The following is a 24,628-nucleotide window of genomic DNA, read 5'->3' on the forward strand; positions in this document are numbered from 1 at the left end:
TATAACCTTAAGTAACAACAGTACACATGCCATAATTTGGGATCCTTTCACAGATTAGCTACTTGTTGCTTCAAGTTACTTCCAGTAGTAGGAAGCATAATTTTAAAATTACAAAGCACGGCTAATATTAAAATAGATATAATGAAGCAGTAGCAGAGTGACTTTTTATGCGGTAAAGATGATTGCTTATCACCTCTTCTCATTTTGACCTCAGACCTGCATTTTCTCTAAGCTTTTATAGATGAAATTATATTTTATGGACAAACTTATGGAATTTATCTGATGACATGGGAATACGAATGGCATGGAAAAGCATCTGAGAGTCTCTCTTCTGTTTCTGCTGTGGCTGTAGTAACTTCACAGAGAAGGCTTTGTAAATATTTTTGGATGAACACTTTCACATCTTTTATGCTTTGTATACAACGACAAAAGACAAGTCCTCAGTTCTTCCCTCATAAACAAAGACTAGACTCACATAATAGTTTGGTCATAAGGCTATTAAGCTTATTTTTCCCCCTGAAATTTAGTAATAAAAAACCCCACCTGATGAAAGCTGAGTGGTGCCTCTGTATTCTGGTTCATATTATCTCAACATTATAGTTTGAGTAATTACACCTTTCAAATTCAGTCAATGATTTAAAAATGTGAACTTTTTACAATTCTATTTTTATCTAGCTAGCTCTACACGCCTTGAGTACTTATTCTCACTCCTTTGTAGTTGTGTTTTTTTACCTCTTTATCAGTCTGTAGAGTCATTTGCTGTTCCATTACGCTTTGTTGTTGGCTGGGTTTCAGCAGCCGCTGAGTTCTGAAGTGATGAAATTTCTATGCATGTTCTGTGTTTGGAGATTTCAAAGGACTTTGCAACATTCCCATCAAGAGACTTAGCTGAAATAAGTACTTCACTTAGTTCCTGGTCATTATCCAACTCAACAGTGGCTGCATTTTCAGTCTCAGGGCTGCAGGATTTTGCAGATCCTCCAGCTAGTTCTGAATACGATTCACAGAAAGAAATGCCGTCACAACAAGCTGAGTTTTGCATAAGGGGCCAAGCATCTGAAATGTCTCCACAGGTAGAGTGTGAAAGGGAACCAAGGAAGGCAGGAATCATTTCTCCAACAGAATCAGAAGCCCTGCAAAAGCATAAAAGACACATGGTTTCAAAAGCATTCCAGAAAATATTATCAGTATTGTAATTACTGTCATCAGTAATTATAGGTATTTCATGAAGATTTAACAGAGCTATATTAAGCTAGTAATCTAGAGGCATCCTGTACAAACAAATTCTTTTGAAAAGGAATACAGTTTGTTTCTCATTGGGAAATGATGAAGAAAGCTCTGGAGAACACTACTAAAGGTAAAGAGGATGCCTAGAGCCCTTCATACTGTGAATGCAAAGGTCTAGAAAACATGAACTACAGTTGAGGTTGTTTATAGTCTAAAGAACAAAAAAATGTGATAGAAAAATACTATAGTAGTGTTCAGATACAAAGACTGTTGCAAAGAGGAAGGAATTTATTTGTTCTCAATGCATGCGGTGTGTGTGAAGACAACATAAAACGTGATTAATTTGCAGCAAGAAAGATGTTTGGGAAGACTGTGGAATCTCCAGAACTAGGTTTTATCTCCCCCCAAAACAGGCTAGACAAGAATCTAATGGATGTAAAAGTAGTACAGTGGGTTCAGACTGGAAGATGGGAATAGACAACAAGATTGCTTGAAACTTCTGTCTGTGATTTCACACTGAACATGCGTTCACTTCAGATTTTTTGTTTTTTTCTGTCTAGCCTTCAAACTATGGGAAGTTTTTCTCCTGTTATATTTCGTTTGGAGAGGACATAATATCAAAGGGCAAGGATTTTTAATTCTCATAAGGATTATTTTTATTTTACGAGAAATGGAAGAACATGGAAGTAGAAACTCAGTGGTATCTCAAGTGTATTTAAAGTGAAGTACTGACATGCCTGTATCAGACATGATACTGACATGTCTGAGAGCACTATACATGCCTACCTCTGTTGAAAGCCCAGTAATGTTTTTTACTATCATATACCAAAACAAGTATTATCAAAACCAAAAAGATGTACTAACATGTTTTACTTCCAAAAACTGTCTACAGATTTATAAAACTGCAAAGGATATATTAAGTCTGACATACAATAACGATTTGCGCGACAAAACTCATTCCACATTAACATTGCCTATAACATATTTAGCCTTATTTCCAAAACCTGATGCTTTAATAGCTTTGATATATACACAAAGCATTTCCATAGATGAGGCCAGAAGTCAGGACACTGCACCACAATTGAAGGAAATATATTATTCTAGCACAGGAAACTGGAGCAAACTACTTTCTACCAAAAGGAACCACAGAATCTTTGATGTCCCCACAGCATGGATATAACATTTCTTTTTAAAGCCTTAACCAAAAGATCCCTCACGAAGTATACAACTCTCATCAGCCTTGGTGGTATATAAGGATAACTCAAGCTTGCTGGTATTTAAACAAGTCGTTATAGAAAATTTAGGTATTTTGTATCTTGTGCGTAGGTCACTAAGTCACTCTGCATAAACAACATCTATGAAGAAGCTGCCTCTACATTTTTAGTTACATTTGGCCATAAGAACAAAACAGCTGGAAACCAATTTAAACCTTATATGGAAAACAATTCTAGTTAAAAGAAATAAACACATCCTGTGTTAAAATCTGTAACCAGGAAACTCTGAATGACACCATAAATTTTATACATTTAGCTCATGGCACTGCTGTAGAAATAACTGCTCTACTACTATATTTATATCCAGGTGGTAGGGAGAAAATAATCGTTACAATCTGGCAGAAATTCAGAAATACTAGCTATTTCAAATCTCACAGTCATTACGAGTTCTCAAAAAAGAAAATCTTCACAACACTTCTAAATTGTACCTCAGTCCACCCAGATTCACAGGTTTATGCAGCACCTGGCTAACCCATAGCAGAAGAGGGCATCACCAAAGCATCTAAGGTACCAAGAGTAAGAGGAAGACTATCTGCTTGTGAGAGGTCAGTCACTTCTTCAGAGGAACTGATCTATCAAGTCAGTATTTATTAAGTAATACTTAAAATAAATTTTTCACTATAAACCTGGTTTTGCACAAAATGGGTGGATATGGCTACAGTTCATCAAAATCCCTCATTCCATTCCAAACAGCTGTTCTATCTGTATAAGTATTAACTTGACTGCATAAAAAATACTTAATGTTTAATAGACATTTATAAAACTAAGTTACCTTTCATTAAGCGTAGTCTGTGAGTGGAAAGCACAACTGTGGCTGCTGTGTTCCATGCTACAGGTTTCATCACAGCACAGTGATGGAATCAAGTGAACCGGTCCTAAGGAATAAAAATTAATTTAATAATGTTAAAAGTGTTAAAGCTCTGTATGAACTTAGTCTCTGTACTCCTTCAAAGCTTGAGTATTACTTTGCCAGTTACATTACAGTGTATGGACTGACAAAAGAGATTTTACTGCAAAAATTGGGTTCTTTAATGTATTACTTTAAAATCAAGTTACTTACAAAAGCCAAGCCCTTCCTCCAAGAGTAATATAGATGCCAGTCAGGAGTATCTACTTCTAAAATTAATTTGCTTTTCAATTGGATATGTGTGACAGGAAGTACCACATTCTGAGTTAACATATTAGGATGCTATTTAAGCCTGTGCTGTTGTGCTAAATTATGTATTTGTTAATATCAAATGCATCTGTTCTGATAGACTTCACAAAATCTCAATGATTTGAACTGTTCCGACTGTTAATGTCCTTTAGCGTTCATATCATGTTCTTAGATACGGTCTGGTAAATCCTTCACAGTAATTTGAGTCTCAAAGCCAGATGCATTGCTATTTTTATCAGAAAGAAATGAAATTAAAGGAAAAATGCTTTAAATGTCCAAGTGAAGGGTCACTGGAACAAAACCAGGAAAAAAATCATAACCAAACTGCTATTTAGAAATTCTATCTGCTTATTAAGAAATTAGCCCAAGACAAAGAGTAGTTTCACAATGTTAGCTCTGTAGTTAAAATGTCACAACTCAAGTGTTAGATAAATGTTCATCATGCCATACAGTCACCTTTTAGTAGACCAAACATACCACATGTCTGTGATGTTCTTCTCTGGCACTGGCAACATGCTCTGTGGTCATATTCATTTAGCCGTGGTCTATCAAAACATGACAATTCAGAGCCATTGTAGTGAACGTCTTGTGATCTCAGAGACCCTTTGGACAAAATGAATAAAAATATATATTAGTAAATGATACCTTTTTTCCTGTTCATAGCCTCCTGTCTTCACAGAACGCTTAACTGTCACACTACGCAGTATTTCCATACATTTTCCAACTGAAAGATCTACAATGATCATGTGGTTTCACATAATGCACACAGATTTTGCAAAGAACCCTAGAACAGCTGGTTCAACTACAGCCTCTTCTAGGAAGCACCTTCTAATCCGCTCTTATTTTGATGATTTGAGAATGTAGCATATTCACTGTTATCTTTTCTCAGCGTTTAACAATTCTCAGTGATTCCCATACAAAATTCTCCACATTCAGCTTTCAGCCACAGGGAATTTGTTTACGTTATCTTCAAGAGCTTCATATTAACAGCAGAATTCCTTTAATCTGTATAATTGTAGGCCAAGGCAAACGAGTTACTAAACTTCACTAACTCAAGTTTGAATTCACTATGTCTGAATTTCTCAAAACTTACATGGTAAAGCATCTTCTAGGTTAGGAACAATTCTTACAAAGCCTTTCTCATATTTTTTTTTTTTTTTTTTTTTTTTTTTTGCTTGTGCTGTAAGCAGTAATAACATGAACTCTTTCTAGATATTACTCTTGTTTGACATCCAGGATTCATTAGAAGCTATAAAAATATGTTAATACAGTGCTTAAAAATTATAAATGGGAACTAGAGTGCTTTTGACTCTTCTCTTTCTTAATTTAAATGAAAAGGCAGAAAAATTATTATTATGCACAAACTGAATTACATGGATAAGCTGTTACGGATTTTTAAAATCTAACTGGCTTAGGCATTTAATTTATCTTGAATACGCCCATAAAACCAAAATTGTTAATGACAAATCTGCTATCTACAGTGGCCACATCTTGATGAGCTAATCTGTGTTTCACAATAGCGTGTGATGCACAGATCCTCCAAGCTGGTATTTCCACATCGGCATTGCAACTCTATAATGGCGCCCCAGCTTGGATTCCGGATGGTCCAAATATGTCCGTATAGCATCTAACAGAGTATGGCACAGAATTAATGCAGCTGGGCTATTTCTGGACAGCTGCACAGCGTTTCCTCAGTAGAAGCTGGAATACCTACACTGAGCTGACAAACTTGTATGGAGTCTTGGGCTTCTGCTAGCTTGTTCATCTTAATGCTAAACTCACTTGAATGCCGGAGACATTTCATTTATTTACCTACAGAGAGATCTGGCAAACTAATACTGGTATATAAATAGCACAAAGAAACAGTAATAACTGGAAACTCACAGCTTGGTTTCTTCTCCATAAACTGCCTCTTACAATAGATAACACAAAGAATAAGGAGAGCTAAGAGCACTGTTGCAAGTGCACTGCATATAACAGCTGCTAGAGCAGTGTCTCGAGGACTGGAAGCAGTTGAAGGGATCTTCACAAGATTTACTTTGGTGGTACCTGAAATATAATAAAATAATAATTAATTAAGGCAAACTGTACAAATTTCATAAATATAGTCATGTAAATGAAAGTCTGGGAAACAGAAGAGGTTTGTAGCATAGAAAAAAAGATGTTCCATCTGCTAAAGTATAAATATTAGTTGCACACATAAACAGCTATGATTATCAGCAACCACATTTATAAAAAAAATCCTTAAAAAATACAATACAAAATGAATGATAATGAGCGGTGATGCACACAAACACATTCCGACTGTCCATGAGAATGGAATGAGATCTTCACCACGGAACCAAAGATCTCTCAATTTTTAATGTCGGATGATTTTAATATGGAGAAAATTTCCTCCTGTACAGTTGACAGAGCTATCCACCAGAGGGAGTCACAAATACCTAACTTCCCTTAATAAGGAAAAACTCAGAACTGAGACACCCACAGAAGTTCCAACGCTAGCTAAGGTATCATTTTGCTTGGTTGTGTATACAATAACACCATGGTCATTTCCAAGATCAAACCCAGGATTTCAACTGTGCTTTGTTTTATTCAGTGATGTTTTCAAAATACAGGTAATACCTCTAGTAAAAGTCAACAGATTGACTTCATACCTGTATTAGTAAAGACTTAAGCAATGTTTCCAGCTTTGAATAAACACTGTCACTTTTAGGTGGAAAGTGAAAACGATTTTTAAAGTATCAAAATTTAACTACAGCTACTGAAACTATCCTAAATTACAAATGGTCTTTTCAAATCAAATTCTTTTTAAGAACTTATGAATTTTGATAGCTCATCTATTTCAATCTACTGGGACGTCCACATCAATATTATTTTATGAGAAAAAGGAACAAAACATTGAGTATTCCTCTGACAGCAAAACTTTAAAAACCCACAAACCATATTTTATTAACTTATAAAAATAAGTTAAATGTGCCTATCTAACCCAGAAAATATTTGGTTAAAATCTAAAGACTGTAATTTCCTAAGAAATGGTCCACGCAGTCATAAGTTTAAATTGGGAGATAAATGTCTGACAGAGTATATTAAAATCACTAATCAAATTGTACATACACACAATTGTTTGATACCTTAAGTCCAATATAATAGCAGGAAAGAACTTACTAGCTTAGTGCAATCAATGGAATTTATTAACCAGGAATAAATTTCTGAAATAATTATGGTATTTCCTCTACACACATCAAACATAGGCACCAAAGTGTTTACAATACCATATTGCTTTCTTATAATGTCCAGACTGCCAAAAAGCTAGGTATTTTGAAAATAAACTTCATTCCATCCAGTTCTAAGTCTTTGGACCACTCAACACCAAAGAAAATATTAACTTCTAAGAAATAAAGTATCCAAAACTAAAAAATGTTGGACACACAACATTAAACAGTTTATGTGTATTATAGTATCATGTAGTTGCTGGTAAGTGGAGAGGTCAGATCATGGCTGTTATTCAGAAGAAAGAATGTTTAGTTATTAATTTCCTGATTTCAACGTGAAGAGAAACAAGTGTTACTGCATTTACATCTACTTGAGTATTTCCATTTACCTTTTGATTTGTACTATTACATTCCACCATCACATCAAAAGTGTGAAGAGCAAATTTATAGCAAACCTTTTTACATCCTTTTAACTTGCCAAACTGGACAGTGGAGCTACTGGAGAGAGTCCAATGAAGGGCCACAAAAATGACTGAGGAACTGAAGCCTCTTTCCTACGAGGGAAGGCTGAGAGAGCTGGGACTGCTCAGCCTGGAAAAGAGAAGGCTCGGGGAAATCTCATCAATGTGTAAAAATCCTTGAGGGGAGTGTGCAAAGAGGACAGAGCCAGGCTCTCCTCAGTGGACCAGAGGCAATGGGCACAAACAGAAACACAGGAGGTTCCCTCCAAACATCAGGGAACACTTTTAACTGTGAGGGTCACTAAGCACTGGCATAAATTGACCAGAGCCATCACGCAGTCTCCATCCTTAGAGAAGCTTAGAAACCATCTGGACATGGCCCTGGGAAACCAGCTCTAGGTGAGCCTGCTTGAGCAAAGGAGTTGAACCAGATGATCTCCGTAAGTGCCTTCTTACCTCAACCATTCTCTGAGTTACTAAAATACAGCAGATCTCAAAGCTCAAGTCAATGAAGAGACTGAAGTCTCCTACATAACTAGAAATACATTCTGAAACTCTGTCCTTGTGGTGAAATGTTATCATTTTCATTATCATAGCAGACAGTCTATCTATTATTTTTATTTCAAGTAACAGACTAAAATTGCAATTCAGGGTCTTGGGTACTTTTGAAGAGTTGCTACCTGTCCTTCTCTATGTTCCTCTGTAGTTCTTATTACTCACAGAGCTAATCTCTGTGACCTCTTTCCCAGATCTTCACTGTTACTTAAAAGAAAAAGCAACCAGCGTCATAATCTTTTTGCCGTAACTGAATGCTCTTGGCCGGAATATTGCAATATTTCACAGAGAAAACCTTTCATTCAGCTTCCAGGATTCTTGCAGCTGTAGTTTTAAGCTTATACTTTTAACAGACTGCGGAAATTTCTGCATGGTATGTGAAGTTCCAGGACATAATTCTGGGAGAAGCAGTAAACCTGTATTTTAAAAAAAGCCATCTATACAGCAACATGTGCTTCGCTTTGGCATGAAAATCAAGTACCGTGCTTTGGTATCAGGTTTTCAATTTAACTCAATTGCCTGATCTAGTCTTTAGAAGGTTAAAGACAGCCTGCACAAGTATTTAAAAACAAGACAATAAAAAGCTGATCAGGACATCTTCAAATATTTTTCATATCAATATACTTACTTGTATAAATGTACCTATCTAGAAGCATTAAAGAGTTAGGCCTTCAAAGAATCATAGAATTGTTCAGACTGGAAAAGACCTTTACAATCAAGTCCATAATTATAGAAAAAGAATTATTGATTCTGAAAGCAAAATTAGAACAAAAGCACTGGAGGTGCAGCTGCTCTATTTTTGTGTCTCTTCATTTGCTCACAAAAATGTACCTACTTTCAAGTATAATTACACATTACATATTCTGGGAAATTATAAATTATATGTATTTATTTAATGCCCATCAGCAATAGCCAAACTGGAAATACAGTGATTTTATTTTAAACGGGGATGGCAAAAGTTTAAATTTATTTTAGCCATCTAGTTATTTAAGATTTATTTTATTTGGTGTTTTTATATATATATATATTTATTTTTTTTTAAATAGAGAAAGCCATTTTCAATTCCTGAGAATGCCTACCACTCCTCTTCACCTTCAAAGAACTTTTTGGAATAGCTACTGTGAGCAGTCCATTGTAGTGTAGCTCTAATTATAACGATAGCGATCTTCCCTGCAGAGCCCAACATTTCAGAAGTGGATTGCTATTGTAGAAGTGGCCGTTGGGCATTGCTGAACTCTGCTTTTAGTGTTACTCAAGATATGTATGCATTTTCATAAACTCTCTCTTTCTTTTCAGGCTTACAGACTTAATGGTCCCATTTCAGTAAAGCAAGGAGGTGCACTTTAAACTTCAAACTTGTACTTATATCTATTAAATGATTACATGATTTAATTTAAATATGGAATTAAACACTGTGAATTGGACATAGTACATTAAGAAAGGACGGAGGAGGTGCACCCTTTTATGATTCTCGAAAGCATATGCATATTATGCATCACAAAAATAAAAGAAAAAATGTATTTTATTTAAGAAACAGATTTCCTTTTCTAAGTCTCAGTTCCAAGATATTCTGGAAATGTGCTAGGACTAAAGAAAAATTACCCAAAATACCAAGATGCCTCCTGGATAATTTTGATCGGTAAGCCTAAATACACATTCTTCCCTTAATTAACCAATAGTACATCGTAATACCATTATATGCAAAGGTGTGGTTGTTAAAATCAACTGAAGTTTCTGTTAATCCAAGATGGTTAAATAGCAGTAACTCAGCTAATATGGAACATATGAAGCCCAGCTGTATCACTATAACTTCTGCCAATAAACAGCATAGTTGGATTTTTGGCCTATTATGCCAAACAATCAGAGACAGGTAACATGTAAAAAGACTTCTTTTATCACTTGTTTCATGTTTATTTTCTCAGTTATTTTTTTTTTTCAGAACCACGATTAGTAACAGTTACTACTGGAATCAGCATGCCTAAAAGAAAGCTTTCTGTGGCCGATTAACTATGTGAAAACAGAACTTACAAAATGTTACGTTTCTTACATGGATATAATAAATAATAATATAATAATAAAATAATAATTACCAAAGTTGAGGAGGCTAAATTGTGCAATATTATGTTTGGGTTTTCTTTCTTACCATGGCAAGTAAGTCCATGCTAAACCAAAGAAGGTCTACTAAGTAAAACAAAGCTCATCAAAACATCAAAAAGGATAGCCGTACCATAGTAACATTGGATAGAGTGCCATCTTTTACAATCAGAATTGAAAATAGGACACAAAGGTAAAATGAAATGTTGTTAATTCCTGAAATATAGATATTTCTGGTCAAGAGAGGGGAAAGGAGCATTTGCCAATTATAAAAAGTGTTTGCCCATTATCTTTACATTGATTGGCCCAAGTCAATGGTATCAGCCTTAATTTGACAAGCATTAAAGGCTCAGACATACCCTCAAGTCACAATAATTTAACAAGTTACTGCCTGTCAGCTAAACTGCAGTGGCCATCTGTACGTGTGCTCTTGATCCATGAAAAATTCAAGGCAACGTGACTCGTCTTGAAACTCGTTCATTTTGAAAAAGTTTAAAAGATGTTTATGTTCCTTTTAAAAAAAAGGGCAGTACCTCTACCTAGTCCAAAATAAGCAAAAGAAACGTATTATGTATACACATGATGTGTGTATATACAATTCAGGTATCTATAAAAAATACACGTGTAATACTACTGAGCATTAACATCAACGGAAAGTAAGTTGTCTTGAGTCTACTTCTGAGTCTTTACAAAGCAGCAGATTGCCTCCTTTCAAGGAGGAGGTAAGAAACTTTATTAAATATTACTGCTGGAGACTGTGGTAAACACTGGAGAGGGAGAGTCTCCCAACATCTGTTAAAGGACAGCCATTTGCGTGCATGGCCTACACCCAAAAGTTCATCATGTCAAACCACATTTTTCAAATGTACTCCAAGTGCTGACTTTAAAGCCTTTAGTTTCCAAGTTAGTGCCCTACAACTTCTTTGTTGTATTTTGCTGGTTTTGTTATTTTTTTAATAAATGTACCAAAAAGCCCTAGGGGAGAAAATGACTATTCAAGTATTTATCCATTGTTTGGAAATCCTGAGAAATGTGCTTATAAATTAAAATCTTTGGAATTTAATTTGTTCATTTCCAAGACCATTTATCTTGCACTGAGTATTTTCACAAACTCCCAACTGCTGACAGCCTTTTATGTTTAAAATGGTGAAACAATTACACCATGTATATGAATTTAAAACATATATGAACTCCATAGTACTGGACACACACCACTACGTCTGTAGGGCATACTCAACCCCTGTAAGATGCTTTTCTTGCAATTAAGGGATGTTAATTCTTGGTACTACCATGGTCATCTAAATTGAACTGATATATGGGCACAAAAGCAATGTTGTTTCATACACAAAACTTTCACCTTTGAGAAGTGGCCGTTAAAAATACTACTACAGAAGAATAAAGCCACAGATCACTGGTGCCCTCATCAAATAACCTGGAAAAAAAACCAAAAATGGGAGGAAGTGAGATAATATCTGTGTCACTGCTGAACTACATATTCTCCCTGCTCTCCGCATCACGTGCTCCCCCCCCCCGCCCCCGATATAACTAGTTATCAATGTGAAAAGACAGCAAGCACGCCTCTCTTCGGTAGATTGGAAATACCTAGTATCATCTGTTGGCACAAAGTATATATTGTTGTTAATGTAACTGTGGTGGTGTCAGCAATTACCTTTCTGACTTTTGCTTCTAGCAGCTCACTACACACTTCTGACAGTTGTGGTGCCTGATACCTATTTGGCAGAAAATGCAATTTCTTTCTCAGGTGTTTTTCATGTATTAGATCAGTATCACATAAAGTTTGTGTCAGAATATATGAGATTGCTAGATACAGCAGAAAACCCATTTCCATACTTCACTTGTAACCTATACTTTAAACCAAATTCTTTCCTACACGTTTTGTGAAGAACACAGTATTTTATGATATTCCCTTGTTCAAATCCAACTACAGAATGCATCCATCCCACCCAGGCTATGAAAGTTGCTTTGTCTTTTCAACAGAAGATTGAAGGACAAAGTAGTTCTTTTGTATTCATATCTGCAGTTTTATTCCATCTTTAGGACTACCTAATTACAGAATAAAACCAACCTGGTGCAGTATTTGAGTCAATTAAGTCTGTTTATGACAGTTACTGCTTGTATACATACTCTATCACTCTCAGTTCCAAAACACTTACACAAGGCATTACCCACACAAGCAGCAGAAGAGTCTGTATTGCCTAAATGCACACCATTTTCAAGTGGGTAACTACTGCCATTACCTGTTTTCTAAAGAAGTCCACATACCTTTTAGAATCTAACTATACATTCACTAGTTAAATAACAAAGGCATGTATGTAAATGTAAGAACAAGCATGTCTAAAGGTTGTTTCTTTAGCCAACAGAAAGTAACTCACTCTCATTAACCAACAGTGTAACTGAACATCGTGAAACCCATGTATACTGGTTACAGATCTGTTCAGAAAGGTTCAAACAAGAACTTACAGTCGCTGTGTGATGAGCTTGTAGATTGATGCATGGATTGAAACATGACAGCGTGAACAGATCCATCCTGTAACCATGGCTGAGGACTGGCAGGACAGCTATAACACTTTTTGCCCTCACTTGGGCAGGGAACATACACACTCTTGAAGTTACGCACTGCTGGCACAGTGTATGCATTTCAAGTGTAATTGCCACATACATCCACAACCACTGAAACTGGTAAGGTACTACATATATGTATTTCTATAAATCCCAGTAAAGTAAGTAGTGAATTGTAAATCAATTATACAAGAGTTTTCGCCTCCCTCTGATTCAATGATAAGTAATTTCTTACACTTCACTGTCTACCCCAGTTATTTCCTTCTTTGTCCTTGTTCAGCTGTGGTAAAACCCAGGGAGCAGAACAAAAGCTTGCATAACAATTGCAAGCCTATATCCCTAAATTTGTTATTACAAACTTTGATAAACATCATTAATAGTCTATGCAGTACAGTTTCAAGAGCTATGTTATTTTTCTTGCTTTAATATGTTTTGTAAAGATAGTAACAGTACTCAGCTACTTCATTTCTGCCTGCAGACTGGATACCTGTTTTGTCATCAGAATCACAGGGTATACTGGGATAATTTTCAGTCACAAAGTTTTTATAGCTTTAGACAACAGGGACTGTACATTCAAATAAAGAATTATATAAACGAGTGATACCGTACAAAACCTACTATATTTGAGTATCAAATTATGTGCAGGGTCATTGCTTATTTTGCTTAAAAAGGAAGTTTTTGAATTGGCCCAATAATCTAAGTTCAGAGATCTAGATGTTCCAGCAGTGACAGAAATTTTAATAAAATTTTAGTACCTTTCCCCTGTTGCCTCCTGGCCTACAATTAAAATACAAAATAAAGCAGCAAGGAAAATGAAATCCTGATGGTTAGAGACATCTCTCCACTTTTCAAAAATCTCTGTCACATACTAACATTTTTATTACTGACTATGCAAGAAGATAAATGCTAAGGAAATTCTTCCAGCTATTAAAAATCCCATGCAAAATGAGCCTACTTCTAAGATGTGACAAATAAGAAATCAGTACTGAAAGAGATCTGGAAATACATGTATGGGTGCACCTGCATTCAATACTGGAAGAATTTATTACATTGAATTTTAAAAAGGTTATTTCTCAATTGAGAGAATGTATGCAAAATGAAATACAGAAGTCCCACAACTCCCAGATAAGCTTTTGAATAATCTAAAAATCAATGCAAATCTAAAACTGATGCCACTGTATTTTGGTATCCATTCTGAAGAGTGACAAAGGACCTGATCTTTGGGCACAGGTCTTAAGTATGTAATAGTTAAGCCCCAAAATCTGTAATTTTAAAATCCACGGTCTCTATCTGTGAAACCTGTATTAGATCACATACTTCCTATCCAGTGCAAAGTTAAACACAGAAGAGAACCTGAAGGATCTGTCACACTGAGTAACATGGTACCTAAAGTCACCATGCTCAGAATACAGATGTAGAAACGTGGAGAAGGACACTAAAACTTTATTCTTCCCATAAAGAGTGGCAGAGAGGGGCTTCCACCTTCTCTTAAAACTCTCCTGAGAAAAAAGAATATCTGGGGCCTTATTTTAAAATTAAATCGAGGGGGGAGAAATCACTGAGCATGGCTTGTAACACCTTTCAGATGCAACTCTTGAACAGTGAAGTTTCTGCCTTCTGTAAAAGCTTAAGAGCCCTCTGGTGAGAAGCAGGAGACACAGATTCACTTGCCTTCTCTACCACTTCCATGGAGATTTGTTTCAGCCACTAGGCTATAAACTGAGCTTGGTAAAAGCTTACTTCTCTCCAGTTGAATATGCTCAGTTGTAAAGCTTCAGCAGAAGTAATAAGGACCCCTCTCTTTGCATAGCCAACAGTCACGTGAAATGTAGAATGCAACAGAATTAAATAAACTATACTTAGGCTTGCCCACCACTTTTTTCCTGGTTATAATTATGTTAAAATATCACTAATTTAGGTTAAATTCTCCAGGCAAGTCAGATACTTCTGAATGCCGCGTGGCTGTCGGTTTGGGGAGTGGGTGGGTGGGTGGGGTTGTTTTTTAAAATATAACTGTTAGCCATCTCCACACATTAGGGGGAAATATGTCTGTACTGTGGAAAACACAGAGTACATTTATATAATTAAGACTGTTTCATAATACACACAACTGGGCTGAATTATGGTTCTGAATTAAGGTGGAAGAGCTGCATAACCAATCCTACTAGTATTTTTTCATGTTTAACTTTGCAACCTCAGCATCTCTGAAGGAACACTTTTTTGGTAAGTAATCTGAAATGCATGGGATTAAACATAAATTTTCATAATTTTATAACATACAGCCTTAACACCTTTAGAAGCTGTACATTCACCGCCAGCTTATTGTCATACTGCAAGTATTAAAGTAAATGTCATGAATTACTGTAGAGAAAGTTTCCTACTGTGCAACTGTAAGCATGCACATGCAGACTACAGTACAGACGAAAAAGCTTTGAAGTCAGAAATAATAATAGCTTATAAAAAAGTTTTTAATTTACAACTTAAAGCTTTGGGGATAAAGTCAAGTCATACAGAACAAAAGGGTGCTGTGTACAAGGTCCTTGTTTTGTTACATGACTTAATTTGAAACACAGCATCTTCCCTCTTTAACGGAAATCAGTGGGAGTTAGTTGTGGAATACAGAAGATGCTCTGAAAAGTTATCTTTGAAAAGGCAGGCTCTGCTGGAAAGATTCATTTGACCAGAAGAAACATCTGCTTCTGAGGGAGTCACCTGAACCTCCTCTGCATGGGGGGTGGGGAGAAAGGCTCTTTTAGGGTCCAATTGAACAGATTTGTTTTAAATACTCCCTTGATCATTCCTCTTCACTGAATCTAGAGTGAGCCTAAGGTCACCAGCTTACAGAGGTGGCCATCATAGATATCCACAGTCAAGAGGCAGGCATCCTACTCTGGGTTTGTCATGTAAGGATGCACAGTTTTGAGCACCTTTGACTGTTTTGACTTCAATTTCTCTGTTACAGTTCATTAAATTTATAACAGACACTATACATTTTACACCACTTCTATTGTAAAGACAGAAGTCAAAAACAACTGCAAAATTTCTAACAACTGCTTTACAGTGGTAGAACCACAAAAAAGCCCAGTGGTAATCAGTAACTCATATTCTCCATGGAATATAAAATAGCGTGTAGCAAGTAAGGCCAGACATGGAATTACAGGTTTTGCCTATCCTGTGCTTTAAACCAATAAAGGCCCAGCAGGGAATAACGCATGCAACAATGTAAATAAAACCTGTACCAGAGTGACTACATACAAAGGAATCTAATTATGGTTACAGGCCTCAATTCTGGCACATTCTAACTTTGGAAGTTTTCCCAGAATGGGAGCTTTGGTTTGTAAGAAACATTTCATCAAAGAATAAGAAAATTATTTTTATTTTTTTTTAATTTTTAACTTATTTAGCAGGAGTGAAAAAAAAAATAACCTACACTCCAAAAAATTCAATTTTCCTCCTTGAAATTAAAAAAAGGCAAGAGGAAAATCAGGTTTTAGGTAAGAGGAAGACAGATACAATCATTCAATGTTGAATTTGCAGTTTTCATCTAATGCGGTATTGGCATCTAGATGAAACCAACTTTAGAAGTCTGAAGGTCTAAAGACAAAGTGAGAGCTACTCACCTTAGGCTCTTTCTACAACAGAGCCAGAAATAGAAGTCTCCAGAGAAGTAATTAATCTGACATGGCTTGAAAGACTGCTTAGTATTAGTCATTGAAGCTTACCTTATCTGGCTTGCCTGAACTCTTGAGGTACCTAATTCTCTCCACTGATTATCAGTGGGAGTTTGGGCTGACAGCTTCAGTGTTAAGCAGTAACTTTTATATGCCTAAATTAGGGTGCATTAACTCCAGCCTCCATTTCCACATGTGGATATGGTAACTATAGATTACATTCAGTAGTATGCACATTCAATTATACTACTGGACTTCAATGATAATAAAATTGTAGGATACAAACCTTTATTTAAGAAAGCTGCAACAAAGAGCTAATCTTTTTAAGAAACAGTCACAGCCTCAAAGGCACATGTCACTGCCCAAAAAACCACTTGAGATCACTCTATGATCTTTGTAAAAGAGGAGGTTGGCAGTGCACTGCTTTAGCACAAGTGAACCAGTAAGAGTGAGAATGCGTGAGGCCAATCACACAAAAAATTAAAGGTGAGTGAAGCAGAGTACAACTGGAATGATACAAGTGATTATTAGCAACATTAGATCCTTCTATTAGGTTGTTCCCAGCTCATGAGGCATTTGTTTATAATGAGAAATTACAAGGCTCTCGGTGCACAACTCCTGTTTTAAAGCTATCACATCTTACCCTATTTTCAGTACATTCCAGTTCTCCAGGTAATTCCAGTCCTCTGGAGTGATATTTCAGTGTTCTTTTGCTTGACAATGATTTTCTTAATAGAAAGTTGGTAATATGGAAATTTTCAGCCTAGATGGATTCCGTTTTCTACTGTATTTTTTTTAAAAAAACAAGAAATGTACGAGAAACGCAGCCTAAGTATTTTGTAGCTGAGCAACATAGCCAACAGTATCTACCAGCACAAAGTAGAATAAAAAACCCCAACCCACTACTTCATATTTGTTTAGCAGTATTTTATTACTCACATCAGTCACAACTTTGACTCTGTACCCAAAAGCCATAGCACTCAGTATGTGTTTATACCTTAGGCACCAAAACTCACTGCTGTTGAAGTGGCGCTAATGCAACCATTCTCAGAATTGGCTGGGTGATTATGAGAGATAAATTTAAACTAGTAGTTTCAGTTTGAACACAGCTTAAAATCATGTTACTAAATCCATACATTTAAAATAGTCCAACGCTTCTCTAGTTAGAAGAGGTGTAAAAACAAAACTCTGAAAAAGATCACTGAAAACCTGTAAATACTGCTTATTTTTTCGGATTACCCCTAAACACAATACAGTTAAAATTAACTGAAAAAAAGTTTTGCAGCTTTACTGCAACTTATGCAATACTGGAATAACTTTGATCAACTTAATGGCCAAGTTAAATAACAACCTTGCAAACCCACTCCATACAATGAACAGATAATTGCTCATAGTCACTGGAAGATTGGGCTAAAGGGCTAACCACATTAGTAAGTACGCATAAGAAAAAAAACCATAGGAAATAGTACTTATTCAGTACAGGTCAACGATTAGCCCCTTCTCTAACTCAGGAATTTCAAGTTCACTTTAATCTAGTGTAATTGAGCTAACCAGCTCTTACATTAAAAAGTAATGATTAAGTTAAATTTCTTGCAGACATTCTGTACCTAAAACAAACATGCAGTATGCCTCTGGCAAAGAAGGATACTAATTATAGGATTGACTCATAAGATGAAAGGTTGCACAAGTTACTACTAGAAACAAAAGTATGGTAAACTGGTTTGAAAAAACATATTGAAATTCTCATACTCCACAGTTAAGATGAGAATTTAATTTTCTAACTGAACTTAACAGTGTCAAGAAACAAAACTAAATATGTTTGCAAACTGCTTGTTCATATTTTAGGTGAAGAAATGTCATCATTCTATGCACCAAGGAATTTTTTAACCTAGTAAGTGAGCTCTCTACAGTGACTTTTTAACACACAAAAACATGAAAACTAAGTATTTTGGTCACTTCTCAGCTTTCTTTTGTTATATAAAACATGCTCTTAAAATGGGTGTTTAAGGATCAGACAATGAATCCCTAACTTCACTCTTAATGCAACAATTCACTCCCCGATTTAAAAGGAATCATTAAAGAAACAGATCACCAAGTCTCCAGACATCTGTGGGGAAGGATATGCAAGTTCAAAAGTAGTTTTGTATTTCAAACTGAAGCTTTCACTGGGATTAGCAGACAGAGTTGCCAGTTGTGAGTTAGAACAAAGATCCATAATCTGCCCTATATGTTACCACATACTGATTTGATGTAACGTTCTGAATGCCAGATGGGCACCACTTATGTAAACTCCTACTAACAGCTGCATAAGCTTGTGATGTGAATTCATGGAATAATGGAACCTGATTAAATTTATTTTAAAATCACAAGCTGACATTTCCATTTTCATTTCAAGCTATACATTTTCCATCATAATGTAGCAAGCAATGAGGAATGTATTTTCAAGGAGATTTACATTGGAATACTGTCTTCTCTCTGAAATACATTAATACATGCTTTAGTAGGTAAAAATGGATTACACATAATTAGTGCAAATCTCATGCTGAAGCTAGAAAGCCAATGCCTTTCAGTGCAATTCAGCATGGTCAAATATCACCTCAACTTCATACCATCTACTTAAAACATAACTAGTTTAAGATCATACATATTTTACATATTACATTTTCAGAGATTATAAACAAATACTGTTGAAAAACAACATTTCCATTCCTAATTTATTCTATGTATGATGGAAGCCATTTACATTACATCTGCTCACTCTAAAAATCATTTAATATTTATATTGCTAACAGCTAAGTAGGGACTGCCAATTCTAATCTTCTAGATTTTATATTAGAGTAGATGATTTTTTAAAGTTTCAGACTTCCAGTATTCAAATTTTCCTGTTCCACTCCCCCCATCATAATAAATGAGCACTTTCAAGAGGTCCAGAAGTTGGCATTTGTTTTACTTTCTGTTGATTTTCTGCTGTTGACAAACGTGGTAGGAGCTTATGCTACAACCTTCTCATTAAGTGCACTAATGTAGCTACCTGTTCACTATTAGATCACTTGTTTTCATAATATCAGAAAATTCCTTGTCTAAGGTCTCTGTTACTCTATCAGTATGGATAGAAATTAGTCATCAAGGTCAAAAGGATTTTAAAGGGTAAATAATTGACAACAGCATTATATATACTGTGTTCACTCAGGAAACTAAACTGAAGATGACACAATTCTAATCTTACCATGTATCTTAAGAGGTTTGCAATAACACTTAAATTTACAATTCTGAAATTATTTTTAGCAGCCAAAAACAACAACTGTGACACCTATGGGCCACTGGCTACACTCAACATGCTTCAAATATGCAGTAGTTAAAAACAATTAAAGACAAATTCTCTGTTCTCAGAAACCTAGCCTTCAGTATTCAGGAAGGAAGAAGGAATTTCCCCCCCAAAGAATTCTAAGCTGTCAGGAAGGAAAGTTCTTTCACAGAACCAGAGACTAATATAATGCAGGCATTAAAGAAATGATCCACAGGCTCCATGATAATCAACAAACACTCTGATAGGTGTTCAGACAACAAATCCAATTCAGCTCAATCCAGATAAATCTAGAACTTAAATGGTAGGGATGCAGAATGACAGGAAATGTTTGTCAGCAAGAAAGCACTTTGTATCAATAGCCTCTTACAGTCACAGGAATGTCTATGAAGGTCAATCAGCACAAAGGTGGGACACAAGCCCACCAACTGTGGAAGAGGAAACCTTATGGCAGCATCTCAACTGCATTACATCACAACCTTGCACAAAGAAACAGCCAGGAAAGAACCAGAAAGGGTTGTTTTCATTTGGTATTTTTGCTCTGCTGTAAAAGCTAAAGCATTCCTTCATTTGTCAGCTAGCTACTGAAGTAGCGATCTTCCTGAGTCAGAAGACAACAGAGAGGCAGTAAACTATGAATGCTCAAAAAGTACAAATGTCTTAATTGACATGTTAAAATAAGTATTCTGCCTCCTTATTTATCACTTACTAGCACTTTTATTAGTATTTTCCGTAAAACATATGCAACATACATGACTGCCCTCGAACCAAAGGAAAATGTATTATTTTCAGACCCACCTGAAACCCCCTAATTTTTACTTTTGCAAGACAAAGTCAGGTTACAATATTGTTTATTTACTGGAAGATGGATGGTTTTCACTGTTGGTGCATCAGTTTGGACTTCCTTCTTCCACTAAGTGCCACCTCAATCAGAAAAATCATGCATTCAAAAACCTCTTCACTGTGGAACTTTCTATCTACATGTTGATCCAGAAAAAAGTTTCACAATCCATCTCACACAGCCTTTATTATGGCAACGTGTGTGAAATCAATCTAACAAGCCATGTTTTGCCTACAGAAAAATCACACACTATAATTACCATATGTAATAAAAGAAAAGGTTTAACAATTTCCTTGAAAAATGACACAGAGAAAAGGGGGATTCAAAGCACATCCTTCTGTACAGCCTCCAGAAAAAAAACCATACTAGCAAGAAATACGCATTCAATCCAAGTTTTGTTTGACTTTGCTCTGCTACTGTAAAGTCTATGTTACTGAACCATCACTTGGTCTTGCATACGCCACAGAAATATGTATTTGTATCTCAAGAACATTTTGTGTTTTTACAGCTGCTCAGAAAATATTTTCATTACAGAAGTACAACTACAATTACAATCAAGGAAAGAAACAAAGACAACACTTTCCTGAATGAAAAGGTACAAAACCCATACCAGTTAAAACAGCAGAAATGTTTTTCAATGATTCTTTTGTGCAGATTCATTTCCTGATGCAGAGGATTACTCATTATAGTGCATAAACCAGTGCATTAAACTTTTTTGGTTCAAGAAATCTTATTTTAGAATGTATTCCTGATGCTCCACATGAATTTACAACTACAAAGTTTCATCCCATTACTCATAAACCATTTTCTGGAAAACTATGGCATACTTTCCTTCCTGTTGATGATACTTTTTACTGGGGGTTGCGGGGTGGATACAGAGGTAAACCTTTTGTCTGTTTAAGTTTTTCTTCCTTTTTTTTGGTATGCATTGATTTTTGCTAAATTTTGCAAAGCCTTCAGAGAACTACACTCAACTTTTTACAGTTCCATTGGATGTTACCAGCAGACCTCCTCTAGGATGTGCAGGTCAGTCTCAATGCATCTACTAATACAAAGGTAGTGAGAAGCAAAAGAGAGGACTGGCCATTATTTGAGATTAAAGAACAGAGTAATTGAAATAGAAAGCCTGACCCAGTCACCTGTACTTCACACAAACACATAAAGCAGGAAGTAGGGAGGAAAGTTTGGTTGAATAAACAGGTAATAATTTAAATGAAAATTCACTAATTTACAGCTTAAGTTTTACTTCAAAAATACAATCAAATTCTTCAGTATTTAAACAAATTTTATTCAGTAAAAGAATAGTCTTACTGGTATATTTTCAGTAGCGTATCCAAACAGCAAAGATAGCAGATAAGCGTTTCCTATCTTTTTGAAACACTTGAGTATTAAATTGAAATTTATTATTTAACTGTCACTGTGATTGCAGTCAGAATGAGATAATTATGAACAATGTAATTATCTTAAGAAGATACCTTAGAACGATTGAGCTGTATTCAGGCTTATTTGATAAGGCATGAAACTAGGATCACAAATAGGCACAGGTCCCGCAGCACTAAACAGCTGGGCACACAGCTGCTCAGTGTTGCAAAAGTTGTGGGATGACCACTGAAAAGTACATAGAACTTCACAAGTGCCTCCTTAAATTCTAGTCCCATTACCTATTGGATCAACTGCTGACATAGAATGGGGTTTGTATTCTCCAATTCGGCACCTATTGCAAGCATCCTGCCCAGTCCATGCGTAGGCATTTCCTTCCACAGCAGTCAGGGGAAAGCAAGTGAAGCCCAATCCTTTTTGCCTCATCTAAAGCTGCAACGTGTCCATGCCACCTGGACCCACATCAGTGGAACACTCATGGAGACCACTGTCTATAAATGGTTCTAGGTGCCTTAGGTTTTGAAGTGTTTGCACAATTAGGCAGCTGGCAAGCAGGCCAGTTGTGATGCAATTTTAGAGTCAGGATTCTGGGCCTATTCAGATATTTAAGCCTTAAGGACTTCTAAATACTTGACAAGGCTAATGCTGCCCATAGTATGCGTATTTCTAAAGCATTCTCTACTAGACAAGTTTTCTAGTTTGTAGTTTGAACTGGGTTACTTGACACAGACCCTGTATTGGGTCTGGCTGAGCCCTGTAGCAGCCCTCATAGCGCTGTGCTTGTATTAGTAGCTATGAAGGTGGTGATAACACACCAGGGTTTTGTCTACTGCTTACCCTCCAACCTTCCAGCCCACCAGTAGGCTTGGGGTGGGCAAGATCTTAGAAGGGGACACAGCCAGGAGAGCTGACCCAAAGTGACAAAAGGGATATTCCATACCATATGATGTCTGCTCAGGTATAAAAGCTAAGAGAAAGAAGGAAGAAGGGAGGGCATTCTTATTCATGATATTTGTCTTCTGGAGCGACTGCTACATGTACAGAAGCCCTGCTTCCTCGGAAGTGGCCGAACATCACCTGCTGATGGGAAGTAGTGAATAACATACGTTGTTTTCCTTCATTTTTGTGTGTGCAACTTTTTCTATTGCTTATTAAACTGCCATTATCTTGGCCCACAAGGGTTTTTTTCCATCTTATTTCCACCCACCACTACCCCATACTACTGAGGAGGCGAGTGAGAGCAGCTCGGTGGGCACTCAGCATCCAGCCAAGGTCAACCCAGCACACACTTTATGAAAAAAAAAAAAAGAAAAAAAAGAGAAGATTAACTGTGCAAAGAAACCTTAAAGTTAGATTTGAGGTAGCAGGCACAGAGTAAGTGACCCTGCTCCCTGTCGTTGTAAGAGCTTCAATCATCAGAAAGTTTCAAATGCTCATTAGGATTAGTAAAGTTGTTTAGGTTACTATACTTTTAATATAGACCCAAATGATAAATCTTTCATAACAAAGCAGACATGCTATACTGAGTGCTTCTGTTCTGCAGAAGTTGCTATTAAGTGAATCAATTCACTAGAACAGCCCTTGCCTACTATTTTGCAGCACAAAGCTATATTACACATGATTAAAAATCTTTCTGATAAAACAAATTTTTCTCTGGAAAAAGTACACTGCATAGAACAAAATACTTAAAGATAGTGCAAGAAAGCAGATGAAAGTCTAACAGTTTAGACTGACTGGAAGCCCCAAGAGCTTTGACTTCCCAATTTTGATTCCTTGGTAAAGTGGCTAGCTACTTTTCTAGCTAGTTTCTGTTGGGTTTGGGAGTAGCACTTCCTTGCAATGTTATTTCAACATTTTTAATGTTAAATTTTATTCTATGGAATAATGTAGGGGTGGGGGTGGGGTTTTTTTCTCCCTCCCCCATTGTGTTTTGGCACACTCCACACCTCCTTCTGTGGAAGAAGAGGAATAGAAGGGATAATGGATGGAAATGAGGGACACACTTCTGAGTAGTTCTGTCTACTAACTCTAATACGTATTTAGTGATAACAAGCTACATAATGAAGTAATTCTATAGATACAGGTGCACAGAAATGAGAGGTACAGAGAACAGGTGTTAGTGAAAGTAAGTTGGGAATGAGTATGCAAAAATAGGCTATTCTCTGAGCTAGGCAAGAACGTTTTGGAACACAAACTATGCAATGAATTTATATTTCCTCTCCATTAAGTAACGTTTCAGAACTGTTATAACTAATTTCAGTGGCTACATCTCTGTTATTAAAAGCAAGAAAAATCTGCCCCCTCTTCATTTGCAACTTTTTGTTTTAGGAGGGGAGCCCTGCATGTAAAGTCAGAACAGGAAGAAAAAGAGCTGTCTGGCTCCAAGTCATACGTGACTCTTCTCCCAGTGGGTCAGAAGCATCACAATTACCAACAACAAGGAATAGAAAACATAAATGTTTTCTAGGTTAACTGTCTTTGATGTATGATGAGCGAAAGAAATGAAATTGTAGTAAAACTTTGTAAGACATGAATAGCAATCCTCATCTCTCTGAAACACCTAGTCAAATTTGTTTCAGACTTCCTGAAGATAAGTTACTCTACCATCAGGTCACATATGGAAAATATCAGACTGACTTACTACATTTTTACAAAATTGTGCATTTCAGTTATGAGATAATGGAAAGCTAATGTGTCTGTAATAAAAAAAGTACTGACATTTATAAGCTAGTGATGTTATTAGCTGTACTTAGATTAGCATCAATGCTTATAAATTTTGTGAAAGGTTTATACAATATTCCAGCTGCTTTCTATCAGTGTACAACATGAGAAAGAGAATTATGAGAGATGCTGTTAGGTAACCCCAAATAAGA

At 36.1% G+C, this 24,628-nt stretch overlaps 1 protein-coding gene across 2 annotated transcripts in view; it reads right to left on the bottom strand.

The window, feature by feature from the left end:
* Positions 1–24,628, bottom strand: part of TNFRSF19 (TNF receptor superfamily member 19) — a 60,370-nt gene that overhangs the window by 3,873 nt on the left and 31,869 nt on the right. For both annotated transcript variants that reach the window (XM_005229710.3, XM_055802356.1), the window contains 4 exons: positions 5,542–5,706; positions 4,135–4,260; positions 3,274–3,376; positions 733–1,133 (listed from right to left, as the gene is read on the bottom strand). In XM_005229710.3, the coding sequence (XP_005229767.1) occupies positions 740–1,133; positions 3,274–3,376; positions 4,135–4,260; positions 5,542–5,706 (788 nt within the window). In that variant the 3' untranslated portion in view covers positions 733–739. The remainder of the gene's footprint in view (positions 1–732; positions 1,134–3,273; positions 3,377–4,134; positions 4,261–5,541; positions 5,707–24,628) is intronic.

The sequence above is a fragment of the Falco peregrinus genome, chromosome 4, assembly GCF_023634155.1.
Source record: "Falco peregrinus isolate bFalPer1 chromosome 4, bFalPer1.pri, whole genome shotgun sequence".
Taxonomy (NCBI): domain Eukaryota; kingdom Metazoa; phylum Chordata; class Aves; order Falconiformes; family Falconidae; genus Falco; species Falco peregrinus.